The 19,435-nt window shown below is 60.8% G+C and overlaps 2 protein-coding genes across 3 annotated transcripts in view; both read left to right on the top strand.

Annotated features, from left to right (window-relative positions):
- Positions 1-6,038, top strand: part of KAT2A (lysine acetyltransferase 2A) — a 6,489-nt gene extending 451 nt beyond the window's left edge. Inside the window, exons 2-18 of the mRNA XM_027896077.1 lie at positions 452-575; positions 656-801; positions 1,174-1,263; positions 1,411-1,592; positions 1,815-2,006; positions 2,096-2,202; positions 2,334-2,441; positions 2,534-2,670; positions 2,800-3,008; positions 3,080-3,206; positions 3,432-3,542; positions 3,621-3,764; positions 4,013-4,127; positions 4,222-4,258; positions 4,392-4,455; positions 4,638-4,722; positions 4,940-6,038. Coding sequence (XP_027751878.1) covers positions 452-575; positions 656-801; positions 1,174-1,263; positions 1,411-1,592; positions 1,815-2,006; positions 2,096-2,202; positions 2,334-2,441; positions 2,534-2,670; positions 2,800-3,008; positions 3,080-3,206; positions 3,432-3,542; positions 3,621-3,764; positions 4,013-4,127; positions 4,222-4,258; positions 4,392-4,455; positions 4,638-4,722; positions 4,940-5,133 — 2,172 coding nt within the window. The 3' untranslated portion in view covers positions 5,134-6,038. The remainder of the gene's footprint in view (positions 1-451; positions 576-655; positions 802-1,173; positions 1,264-1,410; positions 1,593-1,814; positions 2,007-2,095; positions 2,203-2,333; positions 2,442-2,533; positions 2,671-2,799; positions 3,009-3,079; positions 3,207-3,431; positions 3,543-3,620; positions 3,765-4,012; positions 4,128-4,221; positions 4,259-4,391; positions 4,456-4,637; positions 4,723-4,939) is intronic.
- Positions 6,039-6,528: 490 nt separating this feature from the next.
- Positions 6,529-10,784, top strand: DHX58 (DExH-box helicase 58). Of its 2 annotated transcripts, XM_027896079.1 has the most exons (13): positions 6,529-6,704; positions 6,782-6,841; positions 6,929-6,983; positions 7,082-7,272; positions 7,475-7,591; positions 7,815-7,941; positions 8,027-8,209; positions 8,293-8,549; positions 8,664-8,813; positions 9,036-9,197; positions 9,462-9,652; positions 9,845-9,941; positions 10,226-10,784. In XM_027896079.1, exons 1-13 carry the CDS (start codon positions 6,537-6,539, stop codon positions 10,403-10,405), a joined length of 1,938 nt encoding a protein of 645 aa, XP_027751880.1. In that variant the 5' UTR covers positions 6,529-6,536; the 3' UTR covers positions 10,406-10,784. The 2 variants fall into 2 exon arrangements, with proteins under 2 accessions (XP_027751880.1, XP_027751879.1); XM_027896078.1 differs by having other exon boundaries at positions 6,537-6,704; positions 6,782-6,983.
- Positions 10,785-19,435: the final 8,651 nt, after the last annotated feature.

Raw genomic sequence — 19,435 nt, 5'->3', positions numbered from 1 at the left:
GGCACGGGTGGGCGGTGCAGGGGATGTAGGAATGGGGCTTCAAGGCTGGGCATGGGGGGAGGATGCAGGAGGAGGATGCTGACCTGGGTGGGGGATGCAGGAGGGGGTGCAAGGGCATCTGTGGGTATAGGATGCAGGAGGGGGTCTCAGGGGTGCAGGAGGGTGGGTGCAAGGGCTGCAGGAGGGGGTACTGGACTGTGCATGGGAAGAGGTTGCAGAAGTTGTCTGAGGGAGGTGCAGGGACATCCCTGGGCAGGCACCGCGGGGTCCTGGGGCTGCACACGCAGGGAAGTGTCGGGGTGGTGGGTGATGTCGGGTGGGGGGCTGAGAAAAGCTGGTGAGGGTCAACAGGGGTAAGTGGGAACCAGGGAAATCGTTCGGCCTGAGAAGGAAGGCGTCAGCCTCCACAAGTGGCAGCCTCTGTGACTGCCACTCCTGTCCTTCATCCCAGGCCAACGACGCCTGCAAGTGCAACGGCTGGAAGAACCCCAACCCCCCCACGGCCCCCCGCATGGACCTGCAGCAGCCGGTGACCAACCTGAGCGAGCCCTGCCGGAGCTGCGGCCACACGCTGGGTAAACCACCGTGGGACCCCCAGGCAGGGCAGTGATGCTCGACCCCCCCGGTCTCACCACGGCTTTTCTCTCTGGCACAGCGGACCACGTGTCCCACCTGGAGAACGTCTCGGAGGAGGAGATCAACCGGCTGCTGGGCATGGTGGTGGATGTGGAGAACCTCTTCATGTCGGTGCACAAGGAAGAAGACACGGACACCAAGCAGGTGTATTTCTACCTGTTCAAGGTGCGTCTGGGGCTGGGCACGTCTATGGGTAGAGGGGGCTTGTGCGGGGTGCCTGGGCATTGCAGGGGAGCTGGGGATGCCTGTCCCCCTGCTCCTGCTCTGCTGGGGCTGGAGCTGTGGCTGTGAGCTGTCCCACAGCCCAGCCAGAGGCCTGGCATGCTGACCCTGCCCTGGAGCGACTGCTCTCCTGGCCTTGAATCCCCTGGGAGAGAGGTTTCTAGGGGATGAACGAGCATGCTCCAAGGGGGACCCTGGTGCCTTCCTGGCTGTGGAAATCAGAGCAGCCCTGTGGCAGTGTTTGACCCCCTCCACCACTGCTGGAGCAGCCAGTTCCTGGGCCTGTGGTGACCATGTCCAATGGTGTCTTTGTAGCTGCTGAGAAAGTGCATCCTGCAGATGAGCCAGCCTGTGGTCGAGGGGTCCCTGGGGAGCCCTCCCTTTGAGAAACCAAACATTGAGCAGGTGAGTCTGCTGTCAGGCTTGTGCACTGCCCTGATAGCTTGTCCCGTGTTCTGCTGCTCTTGCATGGTCCCCTCACTTTTCGGGAGGCAGCACAGAAGGGCCTGGAGCAGCCCCTGGCACCCTCCCACCACCCCATCCCCTCCCCAGGGAGTCCTGAACTTTGTGCAGTACAAGTTCAGCCACTTGCCGCCCAAGGAGCGCCAGACCATGTACGAGCTCTCCAAGATGTTCCTGCTCTGCCTCAACTACTGGAAGCTGGAAACGCCATCCCAGTTCCGGCAGCGCTCCCAGAACGACGACGTGGCCACCTACAAGGTCAACTACACCCGGTGAGGACGGGGAGGGTGCTGAGCCAGCCACCCTGGGGTCTGACTACGGGACTCTCCCCAGCTCTCCCAGATTGTTGGTCCCTTGGGAGAGCCAGCACCCGGTGGGGACACTGCTTCCAGATGTCAGCCATGCCCTCCATCCGCCTGCTCCTCTCCTGGCAGCCTTGTCCCAGAAGGGATACGGATGCTCTGGAGTCACTGGAGCCCCTTCTTGTCCCGTAGGTGGCTGTGCTACTGCCACGTGCCCCAGAGCTGTGACAGCCTGCCCCGCTACGAGACCACCCACGTCTTTGGGCGCAGCCTCCTTAAGTCCATCTTCACGGTCACCCGCCGGCAGCTGCTGGAGAAGTTCCGTGTGGAGAAGGACAAGCTGGTGCCAGAGAAGCGGACGCTGATCCTCACCCACTTCCCCAAGTAGGTGGCCCACATGGGGATGAATGCTGGGGTGCTGAGGGAGCTCCTCCCTTGGGACCCCTGCACAGCAACGTGCCGCTCTCTGCCAGGTTCCTCTCCATGCTGGAGGAGGAGATCTACGGCGAGAACTCTCCCATCTGGGAGGCCGATTTCACGGTGCCGGCCGCGGAGGGTGCCCAGCTGGTGTCTCGCCCAGGTATTTTGGGGAGCAGCCCCCCTTTTGGTGGGATAAAGGACCGAGGTGTGGGTGAGCCGTGGTGGTGGCGGTGGGTGGGCTGCCGTGGTGTGACGAGGTGCTTTCCGACGGGCACCATGGGTCTGTTCCAGCCACGGTCAGCACCGTTGCCGTGCCCACCACTCCGCTCTTCAGCAAGAAGCTCAGCAGCAGCAGCTCGGCTGCCAGCCTGGATGCCAGTGCACCAGAGCCCCTGCCAGGTAGGAACGGTGTGAGCCTACATCACGGAGCTGGAACCGTCCCTGCTCCCTCCTGGTGCTGGATGTGCCGCTCTGCTCTGCTCTGCTCCCAGGGGAGAAGCGGAAGCTGCCCGAGAGCCTCACACTGGAGGATGCCAAGCGGATCCGTGTCATGGGAGACATCCCCATGGAGCTGGTGAATGAGGTCATGCTGACCATCACGGACCCCGCTGCCATGCTGGGCCCCGAGGTACGGGCTGGGGTTGGCTCCGGTGCCCTCCGTGGCCCACAGAGCTGCTTTCTCAGTGTGCCAGGGTGGAGCGGGGCTCCCCCCACAGAGGCTGTGCGGGGCCAGTGACCCCCACCCTGCCCCCCCCAGACCAGCCTGCTGTCGGCCAACGCGGCGCGGGACGAGACGGCGCGGCTGGAGGAGCGGCGCGGCATCATCGAGTTCCACGTCATCGGCAACTCCCTCTCGCAGAAGTCCAACAAGAAGATCCTGATGTGGCTGGTGGGGCTGCAGAACGTCTTCTCGCACCAGCTGCCCCGCATGCCCAAGGAGTACATCACTCGCCTCGTCTTTGACCCGTGCGTGGCTGAGGGGTGCCGGGGGGGCTGGCGTGGGGGGCTCTCCTCACCCTCGGCCGTGCTGCCCGCAGGAAGCACAAGACCCTGGCGCTGATCAAGGACGGCCGAGTGATCGGGGGGATCTGCTTCCGCATGTTCCCCACCCAGGGCTTCACGGAGATTGTCTTCTGCGCTGTCACCTCCAACGAGCAAGTGAAGGTGAGAGCGGGGAGAGGAGGGGTGGGGTGCACGTGAGGGTCCCCAGCAGCCCAGCCATGAGCAGGTTGGTCTTGCTGTAGATGGAGCAGGGGTCACCACTGTCCAGCCCCAAATGGTGGTAGTTGCTCCAGGACCTCTTCCAGCTGCCATGTCCATGCTGGTAGAGGGCTGTGCATGCCAGCTCGGGCTGCCTGGGGGATCCCTGTCTCACGGTGGCTCCCCCAGGGCTACGGGACGCACCTGATGAACCACCTGAAGGAGTACCACATCAAGCACAACATCCTCTACTTCCTCACTTACGCAGACGAGTACGCCATTGGCTACTTCAAAAAGCAGGTGGGCTCCTTCTCCTGGGCAGGCCCCCACCTACCCTGCTGCCCTCCTGCCCCCTCCCATCTGTCCCCTCCCTCCTAGGGCTTTTCCAAGGACATCAAGGTCCCCAAGAGCCGCTACCTGGGCTACATCAAGGACTACGAGGGGGCGACCCTGATGGAGTGTGAGCTGAACCCCCGCATCCCCTACACCGAGCTCTCCCACATTATCAAGAAGCAGAAGGAGGTACGGCCCAGGACTGGGCGAGTGGGCACTGCCAGCCACCCCCTGAAGGAAGGGGAGAGGTGTGGGGCTGTGCTAGCTCTGGGAGCAGGCTTGCAAGGCAGAGAGGGGACACTGGTGGCATTGACAGTGGCTGGGGTTGGCTTTGGCCGTGGATGGTGGGTCTGTGGGGTCCCACATCACGGTATGGCTCCCTGGAGCATCCTGCAGCCCCTGCTCATCTCCTCCCTTCCAACGCCCCTTCCCTGCAGATCATCAAGAAGCTGATAGAGAGGAAACAGGCACAGATCCGCAAGGTCTACCCCGGCCTCACCTGCTTCAAGGAGGGTGTGCGGCAGATCCCCATCGAGAGCGTCCCCGGCATCCGTGAGTCCTGGCAGGGGGGGTCTCACAGGAGGGCTCTGTCCTCCCTGCCCATGGCTGCAGGGCAGACGTGGTGACACTGACACTTGTATTCCAGGAGAAACAGGATGGAAACCACTGGGGAAGGAGAAGGGGTGAGTGCTGCATGAGGGGGCGGGGGTCCTGCAGCAGCTGGGCTGGGGGCTCAGCTCGGGCTGCCCCTTGCTCCCGGCACTGCCCCAGCCCTGGAACGGAGAGAGGCTGACAAGTGCTGACTTTGTCCTGCAGGAAGGAGCTGAAGGACCCAGACCAACTCTACAACACCCTGAAGAACCTCCTGGCCCAGATCAAGGTGCGGGCAGGAGGGGCCCCTCACTCCAGGGTGCACGACTCCTCGATAACCCTCAGAGCTGCCTCAGCTCCCTCTGGGGCTGCTGGGGTGACCCAGGCATAGTGGGAACAGGACCCCTGTGTGCTGGAGTCAGCAGGGGCTGTGTGTGCTCGCTGTTTTAACTGCCCCCTGCCTCTCCCCAGACCCACCCCAGCGCGTGGCCCTTCATGGAGCCAGTGAAGAAGTCAGAGGCACCGGACTACTATGAAATCATCCGCTTCCCCATTGGTAAGTGGCTGTGTCTGGCCCCCCAGGGCAGGAGAGGGGGAGCTGGATATCTCCCCTCTGCTGTGGGGTCTGAGCTGGGGACTCATGTTTGGGGTGATGGGAGCCCCGGGACAGCCCAGCAGAGAGAAGGGTGAGTTGGGCCCCGTGCTTGGTGCCCGGCTCTGTGGCTGGGGATGCAGAGGCCTGGGGTGGGGTCCTGACCCTTCCCCACCCCTAGACCTGAAGACCATGACTGAGCGCCTGAAGAACCGCTACTACGTCACCAAGAAGCTGTTCATCGCCGACCTGCAGCGCATCATCACCAACTGCCGCGAGTACAACCCGCCCGACAGCGACTACTGCAAGTGTGCCAACACCCTGGAGAAGTTCTTCTACTTCAAGCTCAAGGAGGGGGGGCTCATCGACAAGTAGGGGGGGCTGGCCTGGACCTGCCATGGCCACCAGCCACCCGATGGGAGGGACACAGGGCTCCTGTGGGACGCAACCTCACTCCATGGGCAGGAGCTGCTGGAGGAACTGGTGCTGCTGAGCAGCCTGGGGAGCTGGGCCTTCCTTTCTGGGGGGTGAGGGGGCCAGTGGGGCTGGTGCTTTTTAACTTTGAGATGCTCTGGCTGCCTCTCGTGGGGAGCAGGGTTGAGGCTGGAGCTACCTCATCAGGATCTTCCTGGAGCAGGGGCAAGCACTGAGAGTTCCTGCCTCAGCCTGTGGGACCCCCCTTGACCCTGGTGTGTGTCCCCCACTCCCTGGGGTCGTGCCTTCTGCCCTGGCTCCCTGTGACAGGGCAGGGGCACACAAGTGCTTTGGTTTCTGCTCCGTCCACGCACAGGCAGCCCCTGCCCTTGTGTTGAATGTACGGCGGGGCCAGCCCCGTGCCTGGGCTGCCTGCAGCGGTGCTGCTCCTGGGCCAGGCTCCTGCTGAGAGGGGGGCTCTGCCCTGCACCCCCAGCTCCTGCTGCCTCGCAGCCATTCCCTCCCCCTGGGGCACGTCTGCCCTCCCTGCCTGTACTTCTTCCTTGCCTGTACATCCCTTGTCCCTGTCTGTACATCCTCCCTGCCCTTTCTGCCAGCCAGGGCTAAGGGGTGCTTCCAGCCCCAGTCCTGCCCCTCGGGGTGCCAGGGCAAGGGGCTGCCTGGTGCTGTGGTGGCCTCTGCTCCCCTTGCTCTGCCTGGGCTGGCAACCAACTCTGCTTGCCTCCCTCCCTGTGCCCCTTCCCTGCCCCCCACTTACCCCCATTCCACTTGACTGGTGTTTTGTTGGTTTTTCGTTTGTTTTTGTTTGGTTTTTTTGTTTTTTTTTGTTTTTTTTTTTTAATAATAAATGTCCTTGTGCATCCCCAGCTCCCTCCTTGGGTCTCGCCCCAGCGTGGTGGGCACGGGCACAGCCCTGGGGCGTTCTGGGGGTGTTTGTGCTGGGGAGGGGACCAGGAACAGCTCGGGATGGGGAGGATGTGAAGAGCCCCGTGGATGGGCTGGGGTACACCGGGCAGAGCTGCGGTGCGGGGGCTGGTTGGGGTGCACGGTGCTGCCCTGGGGTCGCAGAGAGGCGGGGGAGCTGGGGCCATCGAGGTGCGGGGAGGGCTGTGGGAGCCGCTCCCCGTTTCGATTTCGATTCACAGCCGGGGTTCCCTATAGGGGGTTCCCTAGGGGGTTCCCGGGCCGGGCGGATGGCTCAGCTCGGCTCGGCTCGGCTCGTTTGGCTCCAGCGCGGCCGGCGAGGCCCCCCCTTGCTGGGCCCCCGCCGGGACCGGCAGGACGCGCCGCCTCCAGTTTCGTTTCCCGGCTGGTCTCGGCTGCGGGGCACGGACCGGCAGGGGATGGAGCTCCGGGGGTACCAGCGGGAGGCGGCGGCCCCGGCTCTGCGTGGCCGCAACAGCATCGTCTGGCTGCCCACGGGCGCCGGGAAGACCCGCGTGGCCGTCCACGTGTGCCGGCGGCACCTGGAGAGCCGGCGGGGCGGCAAGGTGGCCGTGCTGGTTAACAAGGTGCTGCCCTGCCCCGGGACAGCGGGAGCCGCGGGTGTCGGTCCCGGCTGGCGCTGAGCGGGGTCCTGTGGGCGCAGGTGCACCTGGTGGACCAGCACGTCGAGAAGGAGTTCCACGCGCTGCAGGACACCTTCAAGGTAACGTCCATCAGCGGGGACACCAGCCACAAGGTGTTCTTTGCCCACCTGGTGAAGAAGAGTGATGTGGTCATCTGCACGGCCCAGATCCTGCAGAATGCACTGGTCAGCACTGAGGAAGACATGCAGGTGCACCTGACAGGTGGGTGTTGGATCCCACACGCTGCTGGTCCCAAGACTCTGGCTGAGCCCCCAGCTGAGCCCTCATCTCACCCCACTCCCCTCCCTGGCCTGGCACAGATTTCTCACTGCTGGTGATAGACGAGTGCCATCACACGCACAAGGACTCTGTCTACAACAAGATCATGCTGAGATATCTCCAGGGCAAGCTCAGCGGGCAGCAGGACCTGCCGCAGGTCCTGGGGCTGACGGCGTCCCCTGGCACTGGGGGGGCAACCTCCTTTGAGGGGGCTGTAGAGCACATCCTGCAGGTGGGTCCTGTGCCCCCTATTCCATGTTGGCACAGCTTCCCCAGGGGTACAGCAGGATATCCCTTGCGATGGGGGTTGATTCTCAGGTGCTGGGCAGACCAGGGGGACATTCCCAAACTTGCCGGGGTGTCAGCGAGCACCACATGCAGCACTGTCCCGGGCTGCTGGGCTTGTGGCTGGAAGTGGGATCTTTGCCTCTCAGATCTGTGCCAACCTGGACACTGAGAAGATCACGTCGGCACAGGAGGAGATGCAGCACCTGCAGAGCCACGTCCCCCAGCCCAGGAAGCAGTATGACCTGTGCCAGGAGAGAGCACAGGTGAGGGGCTGCTGCTCAGGGCCACGGGGCTGCTTGCTGGCTGGAAGACGAGACCCCCAAGCTCTGCTGAGTGGGGGGGCTGTGTCCCTCCATCCGCTTCGCTCAGGCCAGTGCGAGGAACCAATTGACCCGGAGCTTTGCTGCCGGGGAATCCTGCAACTGTCCAGGTCCCGCTGGGCAAACAGCTACCGTTTCTGGGTCCTGAGCCCCTCCCTGCTCCCAGGACCCCTTCGGCGAGCGGCTGAAGAAGGTGATGGAGCAGATCCATCGGTACATGGAGATGCCGCACGCGCCGCAAGACTTCGGCACGCAGATTTACGAGCAGCACGTTGTGGAGCTGGAGAAGAGAGGTGAGGGGGGCGGCAGTGTGGGCGTGGTGGGGCCGAGCAGCGGGGACAGGCTGTGACCACGGTGCCCCCCCCTGCCCCCTGCCAGCCTCGGAGATGTTTTGCCGCAAGACTCGGGCGTGCGCCCTGCACCTGCGCAAGTACAACGACGCTCTGCTGATCAACGACACTGTGCGGATGGTCGACGCCTTCCAGTGCCTCCAGGAGTTCTACAGCACCGAGAGGGATGAAAAGGACCCCACCGAACAGTTCCTCACCTCCACGTTTGAGGGTAACAGAGGGCTCTGCAGGAGGGCGGCGCTGGCTGCGTTTGGGGGAGGGGGAGTCCCCTTGACACCCCTCTTGCCTGCACAGAGAACAGGGAGATCCTGCAGGCACTGGCCGGGAACCAGCGCTACGAGAACCCCAGGCTGCGCAAGCTGGAGGAGATCCTGCGGGATCACTTCCAGCCCCTGGGTGCCTCTCGAGGCATCGTCTTCACCAAGACACGGCAGAGCGCCCACAGCCTGCTCAGCTGGCTGCAGGGCACGGCCACGCTCTGCGGGCAACACATCAGGGCTGCTGTCCTCACCGGTGCCGGCTACAGCAACCAGACCAGGCACATGACACAGGTGAGAGGAGGGTGGGCAGGATCCCACCCTTCACGTTTTGGGGGTGCTGTGGGTGCTGCTGCCAGGGGCTCAGAGCCCTGCTCAGCTGCTGAAGCATCACCCCCATCCCCTCAGAACGAACAGCAAGATGTGATCAAGCAGTTCCGTGCAGGAGCCCTCAACCTGCTCTTCTCCACCAGCGTGGCCGAGGAGGGCCTGGACATCCCTGAGTGCAACATTGTGGTCCGCTATGGGCTGATGACCAACGAGATCGCCATGATGCAGGTGCTGCCCGGGGCTTCCTCTGGCCCTGCTGGGATGCCCCAAAGCCAAGGGGGTGGAATGTGGGGGTTCTTGCCTTCCTCGGCGCTGACAGAGCCCTGGGGATGAGCCCAGCCCCTGGTGGAACATCTGCTTGGCAAGGCACAGGGGAGGGCAGGGGTGGCACGGAGGGGCCAGACATGTCCCTCGTTTGCTGACTGAAGCATTTGGCCCCTTGCACTTCAGGCCCGGGGCCGTGCCCGTGCTGAGAACAGCGTCTATTCCATCCTTGCCAAAGCCAACAGCAAAGAGGTGTCCCGAGAGCTGCTCAACGAGGACCTGGTGAAGCTCATGGAGAGGGCGATCCAGGCGGTGCAAGCCATGCCCGAGCAGGAGTACTGCCGAAAGGTGGGTGCTGGGCTCTGCCCTGGGCACTGGGAGGGCCAGGCAGCTCGTGCCTGCCTCTACACCCTGAGTTTGGTTGCCTGCTCTGCCCCAGGGCAGCACCAGCTCCTGGGATGGGGTCGTGTGAGAGGCGGGGGACAACACATGTCTGTCCCATCCTGCCCCTGTGGCTTGAGCTCCCGGGACGGTGAATCGCTCTGGATCTTGTCACCTCCGCCATCTGTCCTTGCCCTGCATTGAGCCCCGTCCACCCCCTGCCCTCTGCAGATCCGGGAGCTGCAGGAGGTGGCCGTAGCCACCTGGCTGATGAAGAAGGCCAGGATCAGCGAGCGGCGGCAGCTGCACGACCCGGGCGCCGTTTACCTGCACTGCGCCAGCTGTGGCACGGCCGTGTGCCGCGGCAGCGACATCCGCACCGTGGAGGGCATGCACCACGTCAACGTCAACCCCAACTTCGGGTAGGGGCCTGGCGCGGGCAGGGGCGAGCAGGCGGATGGGTAGGAGGGGCACCAGCCTGCTGCCGGCTCTTTCTTGGGGACCCCAGTCCAGGGATCTCATGGGGAGTTTGTGTGGCTGCGGGAGTGCCTCTGCTCTCCTGTCTGTGTCCCCTGGGCCATTGTCCTCAGCACCTGCTGGCCCCTTCCTTGCAGGTTGTATTACAGGGTTTCCTCTGGGAAAATACAGTTCCCGCGGACTTTCAAGGACTGGGAGCCCGGCTGCCGTATCTCCTGCAGCGAGTGCAGCCAGGTGAGCACCACAATTCCCCTGGGGCTGCAGCCCAGTCAGAGCTGGAGGGGCAGGAAGGGCTGTGCCTTGTGCACCAGCTCCCGGCTGAGGAAACGGAGCTGTGTCCCACCTGCACATGCTCGTGTCCATCACCTTTCCTCACTGCTGAGGGACATGGACACAGACTGTCCCCAAAGGGAGATGTGCCCTGGGAGGAAGGAGCTGCCCCACCCCTGTGTCTGTGGCCCTGCAGCCTGGGGACGCTGCATGTGGGCTGTGTGACTGTCCTCTCCCTGCCCACACAGGACTGGGGCATGGAGATGCTGTACCGCCAGGTGAAGCTGCCCATCCTCTGCATCAAAAACTTCGTGGTGGAGACACCAGCAGAGAAGAGGAGGTATAAGAAGTGGAGCTCAGTGACCTTCCCCATCAAGGAGTTCGACTACCTGGAGTATTGCTCTGACACCCAGGGCCTGTCCTTCTAGCAAAGGCTCTGTTCAGAAGAGGACTATTCACAGGGCACCTTCAGGGACAGTGGAACCCTTGGATAGAGAGCCATGGCTCATTCCTCTCTGCCTTGCTGGACCAAACTGCTGCAGCACATGCCTCACTGGAGCCTGTGCCTGCCTAAGGAGCTTTGCTGCACCCACACAGAAAAGATGAGACTCTGGGATGGGAAACTACCTGAACCCTTCACTGTTCCCCATGCCCCTGCCTTCCCCTCCTGCCCCCCACACTGCAGACTCGGGGGAATCTCTGCAACCCTGCCATGATTACCAGCCCTTTCCTCTGGGCCCAGGACGTGGCCCAGCACTGCTCTGCTCTGTGAATTTGGTGGGTCTCCATTAAAAACGCGGGACTGAAGGGGCGCATTGGCAGCATCGCTCGTGGTGAGAGCTGGCACCTGTGGGGCTGTCCTGATCCCGATCCCACCCGGAGGGGGCTGCAAGGGCCCCCTCTGTCCCAGCTGGGCCGCTCTGGGAAGCCTTTTGCGTCCTACCCGGGGGCTGGGTGAGCTGCGGGGCTTGCAGCAGGACCCGGGAATGGGACCGGGAATGGGACCGGGACTGGGACCGGGCCGGTCTCGAGGGGTGTTCGGTACCGGGTTGCGCAGCCCCGAACCGCCCCCCCGCCCGTGCTATCCCGCCGCCGGCCGCTAGAGGGAGCCCCGGGCCGGGCCGAGGGACGCGCGTGGACCGTGGGACGGTCCCGGAATAGGGGGATGATCCGTGGGGGGGACTGGGGGATGCCCGGGGAACCGGGAGATGCTGCGGGAGGGGGGTCAGGGGGTGTTCCAGCAGGTACCGGGGGGATTGCGGAGCTCGCACCTACCGCTTCGCCCCTGTCCTTTTCCCCCGCGATGCTGCCACACGTATTAGTGCCGGCCCGGGGACACCCCCACGCCGGTCAGTGAGCAGCGTGGATACTCGGCGGGTCACGGCTGGCTCCGGGAGTGGCAGGCAGCGGCAGAAGGGCAAAGACACGTGCAGGGACCAGTGTCCTGCTCCTGCCTGGCTTTGGTGCCAGAGGCTCCCGCGGTGTCAGGCACACGGAGCCCGTTTTCAGGTGGAGCTGTCCCCGGGGGAACCACGAAACCAAACTCCTGTTCATCAGAAACTGGGTAATGAGGCCATTTGAGTTATTTGTAGCTCTCAGTGGGATGGGATGGCCTCTCCTCCTGCTCCCCTGGCAAGATCCCTCCCGCAGGGACCCCAGATCGTTTTGCCCAGCTCAAATTGCCCTGATTTGTGCTTGGAGAATCCAGGCTGTGAGTTACCCCAGTGTATGCCTGCAGCAGTGGGTGGTGCGACCTCTCCCCAGCCTTCATAGATCTGCCTGTCCACTTGGGTGCCCCAAAACAGGTTTTCTGCAACACTGATCCAAACTTTCCCCCTTTTTGAGGGGGGTACAGCTGACCCCAAAAAATACAGGGCCAGGACAGCACGGCTTTGTGGCGCTCTGTGGGTTTTGCGAGTGGGCCTGTATCCAACCTCTGCTCGTTCTTCCCTCTGTGTCCCTGCTTTAATGCCAGCCCCATCTGGCTTCTCCTTCCCAGGGGCACGGTCACCTTGGGCCTGGCAGCAGGGAGCAGCCGAGCTGCAGCGATCGCTGCTGCGACCTTGGCCAGCGTCCTTCAGGGCTGCCGTTCTTCAGAGCCTGCATCCTTCTGAGCCAGCATCCTTCAGATCCTGCCTCCCCGGGCTGGAAGAAGCCTGTGGCTTGGAGCACCTTTGCTTATCTCAGCTGCCCAAAGCACTTGACGTTCCGGCCATCGTAACTCGCCGCCCGTAAGCAGAGATGGGCACCGTTAGCCTCTGCAGCAAACAGCTGCTGCAGCAAGTTCTGCTGGCAGAAGCACTGTGAAGGGGCTCTCCCCTGCTCTGCAGGCTGCCAGGATGCAGGCACAGCCCCAGGAGCGTCCCTGGACTTCTGCCCCAGCACCCCCCTGTGCCCCTCGTGGCCGGATGCGCTCACAGAGTCAGGGCAATGCAGCGATTTATTTTTCGCAGCTCATTTCTCTTGTCATCGGCGCGTCAGAAAGCGCCGATTTCCCCTCTCAAGGCACCAGCTCAAAAACCTCAGGCTCCTCCGCCTGGCAGTGCCTCCAGTGGGCCGTTTCCCGAGGCTGGAGTTTGGTGGAACTCAGAGCTCAGCCTGTTTGACTTATCGGGAAGGAGCCTGAGATGTGACTTGATTACAGCGTGCAAGTACCTTCCTGGGGAGGAAACCGCCGGGTATTAAAGGGCTCTTCAACTTGGCAGAGAGAAGAATAATGAGAACTGAGGCTGGAAGATAAAGTCAGGCAAATTGAAACTCGAAATCCAGGGCAGGTCTGCATCAAAGAGGGTGCAGAGCAGCCAGAACAGGATCCCAGGCACGTTTATCAAAGCAATGCCCGGGGCTGGGGGTCCTGCCCCGGAGGAGGCTCCATCCTGCTCCGTGGCCCTAGCCTAGGCAGCAGCAGGATGAGCCTGGTGGCACCTGGTGGGTGAGGGGGATGGGGACTGAATTTTGCTTCCCAGGCACATCTGAAAATCTGGCTATCACACAATATCTGTGCCAGAGCCCGGGAGCACATCAGCCCCTGAGGTGACCTTTCCCAGGACATCTGGAACCTCCCTCTCTGTACCGGGAGAAATTCCAGCCTGGTGAAAAGTGCTTGTGGTGGAGGAATTTGATCCTGAAAAACAGAAGCCCTTTCCCCACGCTGCTCCTGCATCCCTTCTCCTGCACTGCCAGGAACCTGTGTGGGGATGTCCCTGTCCTGCTCTGCTCTGCTCCGGGGACCGAGGGCATCGCGTCGAACGATTCCCGCCGGGAGTTAATCCTGACTGTTCGCATGTCAGGATGCTGGTGGATTAAACAAGGGGATTAGCATCAAACAATTTCCCTCGTGCCCCCAAGCGGGAGGCAGGAAATATAATCACTGCAGGTTTATTCTGCTTAGGTTAAAACAGCTCCCTGGCATGCGGTGGGTGATGCCAGATGAACTGATGGCACAGCCAGGCACGTGCCCAGGGCACTGCGGGGGCACAGGGATGAGGGTTCCGAGACCAGGGGCTGCTTGATCCAAGGGGCTTGGGGAGGTGTCCCTGCTGCGTGACACTCAGGTACCCACTGCAGATTGTGCCTGGGGGGATCCCACCTGCCCACTGTGTGGTGCCAGTGCACAGGGGCCATCTGGGCTTGGGGTTGGGGGCTGCAGCCACTCGCTGGGTGCCCCCAGGAGGGCACAAAAGCTGGGCACTGGGGAGAATCCCAGCCCGCCACAGCCACCGAGCCACCCCAGCACTGTCCTCCTGGCTGCTGCTGCCAGTCTGGGCTCAGCTGCAGATGGTAGAGGCTGGAACAGCCTCGAGGGTGTAAAAGCAAATCTGTTTTCCCAACAGCTCCCAGGTTGCCGAGCCGGGAGCCAGTGATGCATCTCTGATCCGATGGTGGTGGTGCTGCAGGCTGCCTGCGTTCATCCCAAGCTTCCTGCCCGTCTGCCACCCCAAGGCCCCCTGTCAGCACCAGGGCACAGCATTGCCCTCTCAGCCACCTAGAGAAAATAAAACAAACCCCTTAATCCAGGAGTTCTGATGGAATGAGCTTGTGCAGCTCTGGCTGGGGCAGGGCAGCCCTATGCCTGGCACAGAGACTCAACGTCTCTTTGGACCAAAGCGCTGCAGGAGCTCTGGACTCACATCCCTGTGTCCTCACTGGCTCAGATCTCTTGGTCCCTGGAGGTTTCTTGGCAACTTTCCTCTGAGGAGCATTCCCAGGGCAGCCAAGTCCCTGGTCAGCCAAGGACAGGACCACCACATGTGCCCACCTCGTTTTTCTAGGAAAGGGCTAAAAATACCATCCTAGGGCTGTGCAGAAAGGACTGGGCAGATCCTCAGCTACTGGTAGGTGAGTGATTTACAGCCTGTAGCCTGTGCATGGCCCAAGAGGCTGTGCAAGGGCAGGGACAATCCCGGGGCCAGAGTACCTCTCTGTGGGGGAGAAGAGCGGGGGGCTGCAGATCCTCCCTTCCTCAGCACTGCCAGGGGCAGCCACTCTCCTTCTTGCCATTTTTAGGTGACTCTATTTGGGCTGGGCATTGACAGGATGATGCAGAGGCGGGGATGCAGCACGGTGGGGATGAGACCCAGGGGTAGCTTGGCAGGTGCTGGCGCAGTCTGGGGCCTGTGGGGACCCACGGCACGAGCTGTGATATCCGAAAAATTCCCCAACAAAAATTTCATGCACTAGATCTCGGGGCTGCAATTCTGCTGAGACCTGGCTTTATAATTGGATCTGTCAGAAACCCGTCACACTTAATGTGCAGCTGCCAGTGCGCGTGCAGGCTCTGCCAGGCACCGGGAAATCTGGTCCTGGGATTTTCCAGCTTGAGGAAAGACACAGCTTGCACCTAAACCCCCAGCCCTGGGAGGAGGGCAGTGTGGGCCAGCCACAGTTTTGCCTCGAGGTGCCTCAGTTTCCCTCTGTGCCAGGGAAGGTGGTCCAACTGGGACGGTGCTGGTGAGGCGTGGGAGCCCGTCAGCCCACGGCCACGGAGGAGGAATGTGCGTGTGTGTTCTTCACCTGAGTAATCAAACCCGTTATCCAGTGTTTGATTAAAGGCCACAAAACGTATTATCTTTGATTCTTCCCCTTTATTTTTGTTCCCTTCATTTGTCCCTCGGAGAAGAGGGTTGCTCTGGTACTTATTAGTCACAAAGCCCTAACCTCGCGCTGCGTTCTTGCTATCTGAGAAATGAATTATTAATGGTGCATTAAACAGAGACTGGAAAGGGGCCCTGGGACACTGATAATCAGGAGCTAATTGAGGAAGAAATGAGATACTGCTCCCGTTGCAGAACAAGGACTGTGCAGCACTGCGATACCAAAGGTGACCCTGCTGCAACTTCTGGGCCAACTGCGCCCAGCTCTGCCTGCCCAGCCCTTGCTGGTGAGTCCTGTGTGCACCTGGCCAGGATGCTCTCCCTGGCAGGGATGCTCTGCCCTGGCTGGGATGTTGTCCCACCTTGGCGGTGGCTGCTCAGGATGCTGGATCCTCTCTGGACCTCGGCTGAACTCTGGCACAAGTGACTGGGGCTGAACAATTTCAATCAATTTTATTTATTCTCTTATTGTTTTTCCACACAGCTTTGAGCTGGGGCCTGTCAGATTTCTCCCCTTCGACCCTGGCTGCATTAAAGACCTTTGCTGCCCTGGCTCTAGCTCTGCCTGTCTCAGGGGCCCTGTGAGACACAGCCACAGGGTCTTGGAGTCTGGAAAAAGATGCAGGAGTGTGGGGACAGCCCCTGTCACTGGTCACCCTGGCCACAGGCAGCGAGTGCTGCTGCTCTACATATGGCCAACACCAGGCTGATAATGGGGCCTGTCACCTCCCCTCTCTAAAGAGCAGTGGTGGGTCGGGTCTGGGACCTGACTGTCCCACTCCCCTCCTGGCTCTGGTGGTCTCAGCATCGCTCCCCCCGGGCTCCCAGGTGGGGCTCCCCGCTCCGACTCCGCTCCAACGTCACGCCGAAGCAGCCGCAGTTCACCCAGACTCCTTGCATAAATATTTATGCACTGATGCAACGCTTTTCTAAATATAAAGCTTTATCTGGAATTTCATTTAAACATTAAGTGTAGATAATTTATTTATAATTAATGTAGACATCAAGCCCCATCTCTGGAATGCCTGTGAGCTTTCATTTATAATTGGGAGGTAAGTCAGGAGCTAGAGGCTGGGCCTCTTATCAGTTTCATTTTAATTTTCCTCCTACAGCAAACGAAGCTGGTGCAATTCATCTCTCATTAGGAGGAAGCACAAAACTCCCCTAAAATAACAGTTTCATGGGGAACATGTAATAAACCCATCTTTGTTCCTCATCTCGCCTTTGATAACGTTACCAGGGCTCACAGATCCCTTCAAAGTGTTGCTCTTACTTAAAAATAAGTCTATTAAAAATTAAAACCTCTTTCCTATATAATAAAATTTACTCCCTGCAATTATGCAGAGGGAGCAGTTATTTGCCTCCCATAGATTTTAATTAAAAGTTACAATGGGAAGGAAATAACGACGGCCGTAAAATAACAGCAGCCTCTCCCCTAACCATGAGTTACTGGTGCCTGTGTCACTCAGGTGCCTCTCAAAGAGATGCCCAACACCAGAGAGCGGTGCCAGGGCTGGCAGGTTCCAGGAGCCGGTGCTAGGGGTCCCTCTGCACCCATTTGGGGTGTTTTCTCTGCTGGCAGGTGCCCCAATGGGTGCTCAGCCCAGCTCTGACCTGTTCATACTCTCATTCCTGTGCCCTGATTAGAGAAGGGTGCCCATCATGCTAGCGGCACCCATGGGTGCAGGGTGCTGGTGTCGGAGGGGGTGGCTGTGCTGGGGTGCAAACCACAGTTCGGGTCTGTCGGGGCTGCTCCCCCCTTTAATCCCCCAGGGCAGGTGGGTCCCTGCTAGCACAGAGGGCTGGATTCCTGCGGTGCTCCTGAGCCCTCCCCAGGGCAGCGCGTTCCGGGGCTGCAGAGGCTGCGTGCGCCTGGCCCGGATATTTTGCAGAGCTCAGAGAGGGACGATCAAAGGCGGCATTCCACGTTCAGGCTAAAAATAGCAGGTGCCTGGGATGGTGCGCGGGGGCTGCCGGCGGGAGCGCGGTGCCTCCGTCACCTGCAGACACCTGCTCGCGTGGAAAGGGCTGCATCCACGGGAAAGCTCATCCCGCGCCGACAGCAACTCTTACAGAGCGCAAACCTCTGTCCCTGAGGGCACCGTGGGCTCCTCTGAATCCAAACGTGGGTGTTTGCAGGGCTGTTGCCCCTCACCTGCGCTGGGCCAGTCTCCACAGTGGCCAGAGCAGGGTCACCTGCTTGTTGAGCTGACGAGGCACAGGTGAGAGCCAAGGCTGGTGCAGCTGCCTTTGCCCCGTGTCAGCTTTTTGCTCTCCTGAAGTCTGGAGGAGCTGCTGTGCAACATCCCAGCGTCCCACAGCCTGCATCAGCAGCATGTCGTAGGAATCAAGGTGAACAGCCTGTAGCTGACCAGGGCCCTTGCACCCAGGCTAGGGACTGAGGACCAGTCCTGCCCATGCTGGGTGTGGGAAGGGGGAGTGAAGCCTCACTCGGCTCCCCAGGTGCTGGTGCTGTTGTTCCTTTAACTGGTTATGGCTGTCGAGCATTCTGCTGCTGATCTCCCCATTGCCTGGCCTGTCTCCTGGCTGTGAAGGCACTGAACCCCCCCTGATCTGGCTCTGAAACGTTTATGAAATCTTTATGGGCTTTTGAAAAGATTTTAATTCCCTGACAGTGCCGCTTTCACTGGGAAAAAAAAAATAAATTATGACTCAATGAGCAATTACAGTTCAACAGCTGCTGAACGGCCACGGCAGCTGCTGGAGCAGCTTGGCACAGCTCGGCACGGTGGCCGAGGAGCCAGTGAGCCTTCCTGGAAAGTGATGCCAGGCCTGAACCACCCCACACTGGCCTTTCCTGGCTGTAGGGCCATGGCCCTGCAGCTGGAGACCACCTTTGTTTAGAAATTTGTTTAGAAATTTGTTTGGAAATTTGTCTTCGGCTTCAGAGATATCTGCAGGAAACCAAAATGCTCGAGGGCGACACATCTCTGTGGCCTTGGCCCAAACAATGTCTTGGGGAGAAGTGATGTGAAGGGCTGCCCTTGGGATGGAGAAGCCAGAGTTCCCTTGAAGGGGAAGCAGTACATCAACGCTCCCCCTGTGCTGGAATGTTGGGAGATGTGGGCCAGGCAAGAGGCCTCATCCCTGCACTTCTTGATCCCTGTGCCTGGAAAGGGGGTACACTCCCTTCCCTGTCCTGTAGTGGAGACAGGGTGAGGCTGGAAGGGTTAAAGTAAATGAAAAAGCGTGGAGGAGCTGCAGCCCTGCCTCTGCTCCTTGGAGAAGAAGGCTACACCGTCATCATCGGGCTCCTGACAGCCAAGGTACTGCAAGGTTTGAGATCCATTAGAGTGCCTGTAATTATTTATAGAGGAAAAAAAAACCCCTACATTGTAAAAATCAGATGGCACAGCAAACAAATGCACCAAGCTTTGGAGAAAGGGTTCTGGAAACCCAAAGTGATTTATGATGAGCCAGGCCGAGGCTCAGTGGTGCCACACTGCTGTTTCTGGGAACCCGACCCTGGCTCCAGCAGCAGCAGGAAAAGGTGATCCTGGTGTGGACAGGTGAGATCTGCTTCTGCTGGGCCACCTGCTTGTGTTCCAGGACCTACAGGCCCAGAAGAAGCTCAAACTGGGTCTCCCTGCTCCTGGCTTCCACCTCCCTGGCAGCTGGAGTCCCTGGAGCCTCCTGGAGCCGTGGTCCTCCAACGGGCCTGGGTGGGCTGGGAGCAGCGTGTGCTCTGCCCCCACTCCTGCAGCCTCCACCCTCTGCCAGGGACAGTGCAGGGCTGATCACATCTCTCTTCCTCTTGGCACCAATTCCACGTTTTAGTGGAGGCAAAGCAGCGGGCAGGCAAGTGCTCTGGGAGACGGGAGCCCCTGGGCACCTGCTCTGGAAGAGAGGGCTCTTGGCCAGGGCAGTTCCCTCCCAGCTGGACTCCAGAGCTCAATTAGCAGTTTTGGGAAGTGCTTTGAGATCCTCTGCGAAGTGTCCTGGCGGAGGGCAAAATGTGATTATATAACGTGTCTAGACAGCGTATTCCTTGGGGCGGGCAGCGGGACGCTTTTATTTCTCTTCTCCCGTGTCAGCATTGTGTGGCCCCGCTGAAAGGTTCTGGGAGATGCTAAAATATTAATACTGATGACAGCGACAGGCCAGCGCAGGCTTTTGCACTTAAAATTGTTGATCTTAGCACAAGGCAGGCGCAAGGCAGCAGAGGAGCCTTTGCCTGGCGGCGCCTTGTGCTCCAGCTGCGACAACTGAGGAGCAAAGAGCGGCTCCCTGCTGGCTCCCTCCCTCCGTCCCGCCCCCGGTTACCCGTTCACCCTCCTGGAGCATCTGGGCTGCCTGGGCACGGCCAAGGCGTTATCCCACCCTGCTGGCCGCTGGGTCTGGGTC

The sequence above is a fragment of the Empidonax traillii genome, unplaced genomic scaffold, assembly GCF_003031625.1.
Source record: "Empidonax traillii isolate 1590-97213 ecotype Southwest subspecies unplaced genomic scaffold, ASM303162v1 scaffold476:size613836, whole genome shotgun sequence".
Classification (NCBI taxonomy): Eukaryota; Metazoa; Chordata; class Aves; order Passeriformes; family Tyrannidae; genus Empidonax; species Empidonax traillii.
Note: the sequence above shows the minus strand (reverse complement) of the source record. Positions and strands in the feature narration are given on the sequence as shown.

Bases quoted from the DNA above. Each gene is read 5' to 3' on its own strand.
- DHX58 (XM_027896078.1), top strand. From the start codon at position 6,537: ATGGAGCTCCGGGGGTACCAGCGGGAGGCGGCGGCCCCGGCTCTGCGT. The intron at 7,273-7,474 runs GTGGGTCCTGTG...TTTGCCTCTCAG, and splicing joins CTGTAGAGCACATCCTGCAG to ATCTGTGCCAACCTGGACAC. The intron at 8,814-9,035 runs GTGCTGCCCGGG...CTTGCACTTCAG, and splicing joins ACGAGATCGCCATGATGCAG to GCCCGGGGCCGTGCCCGTGC.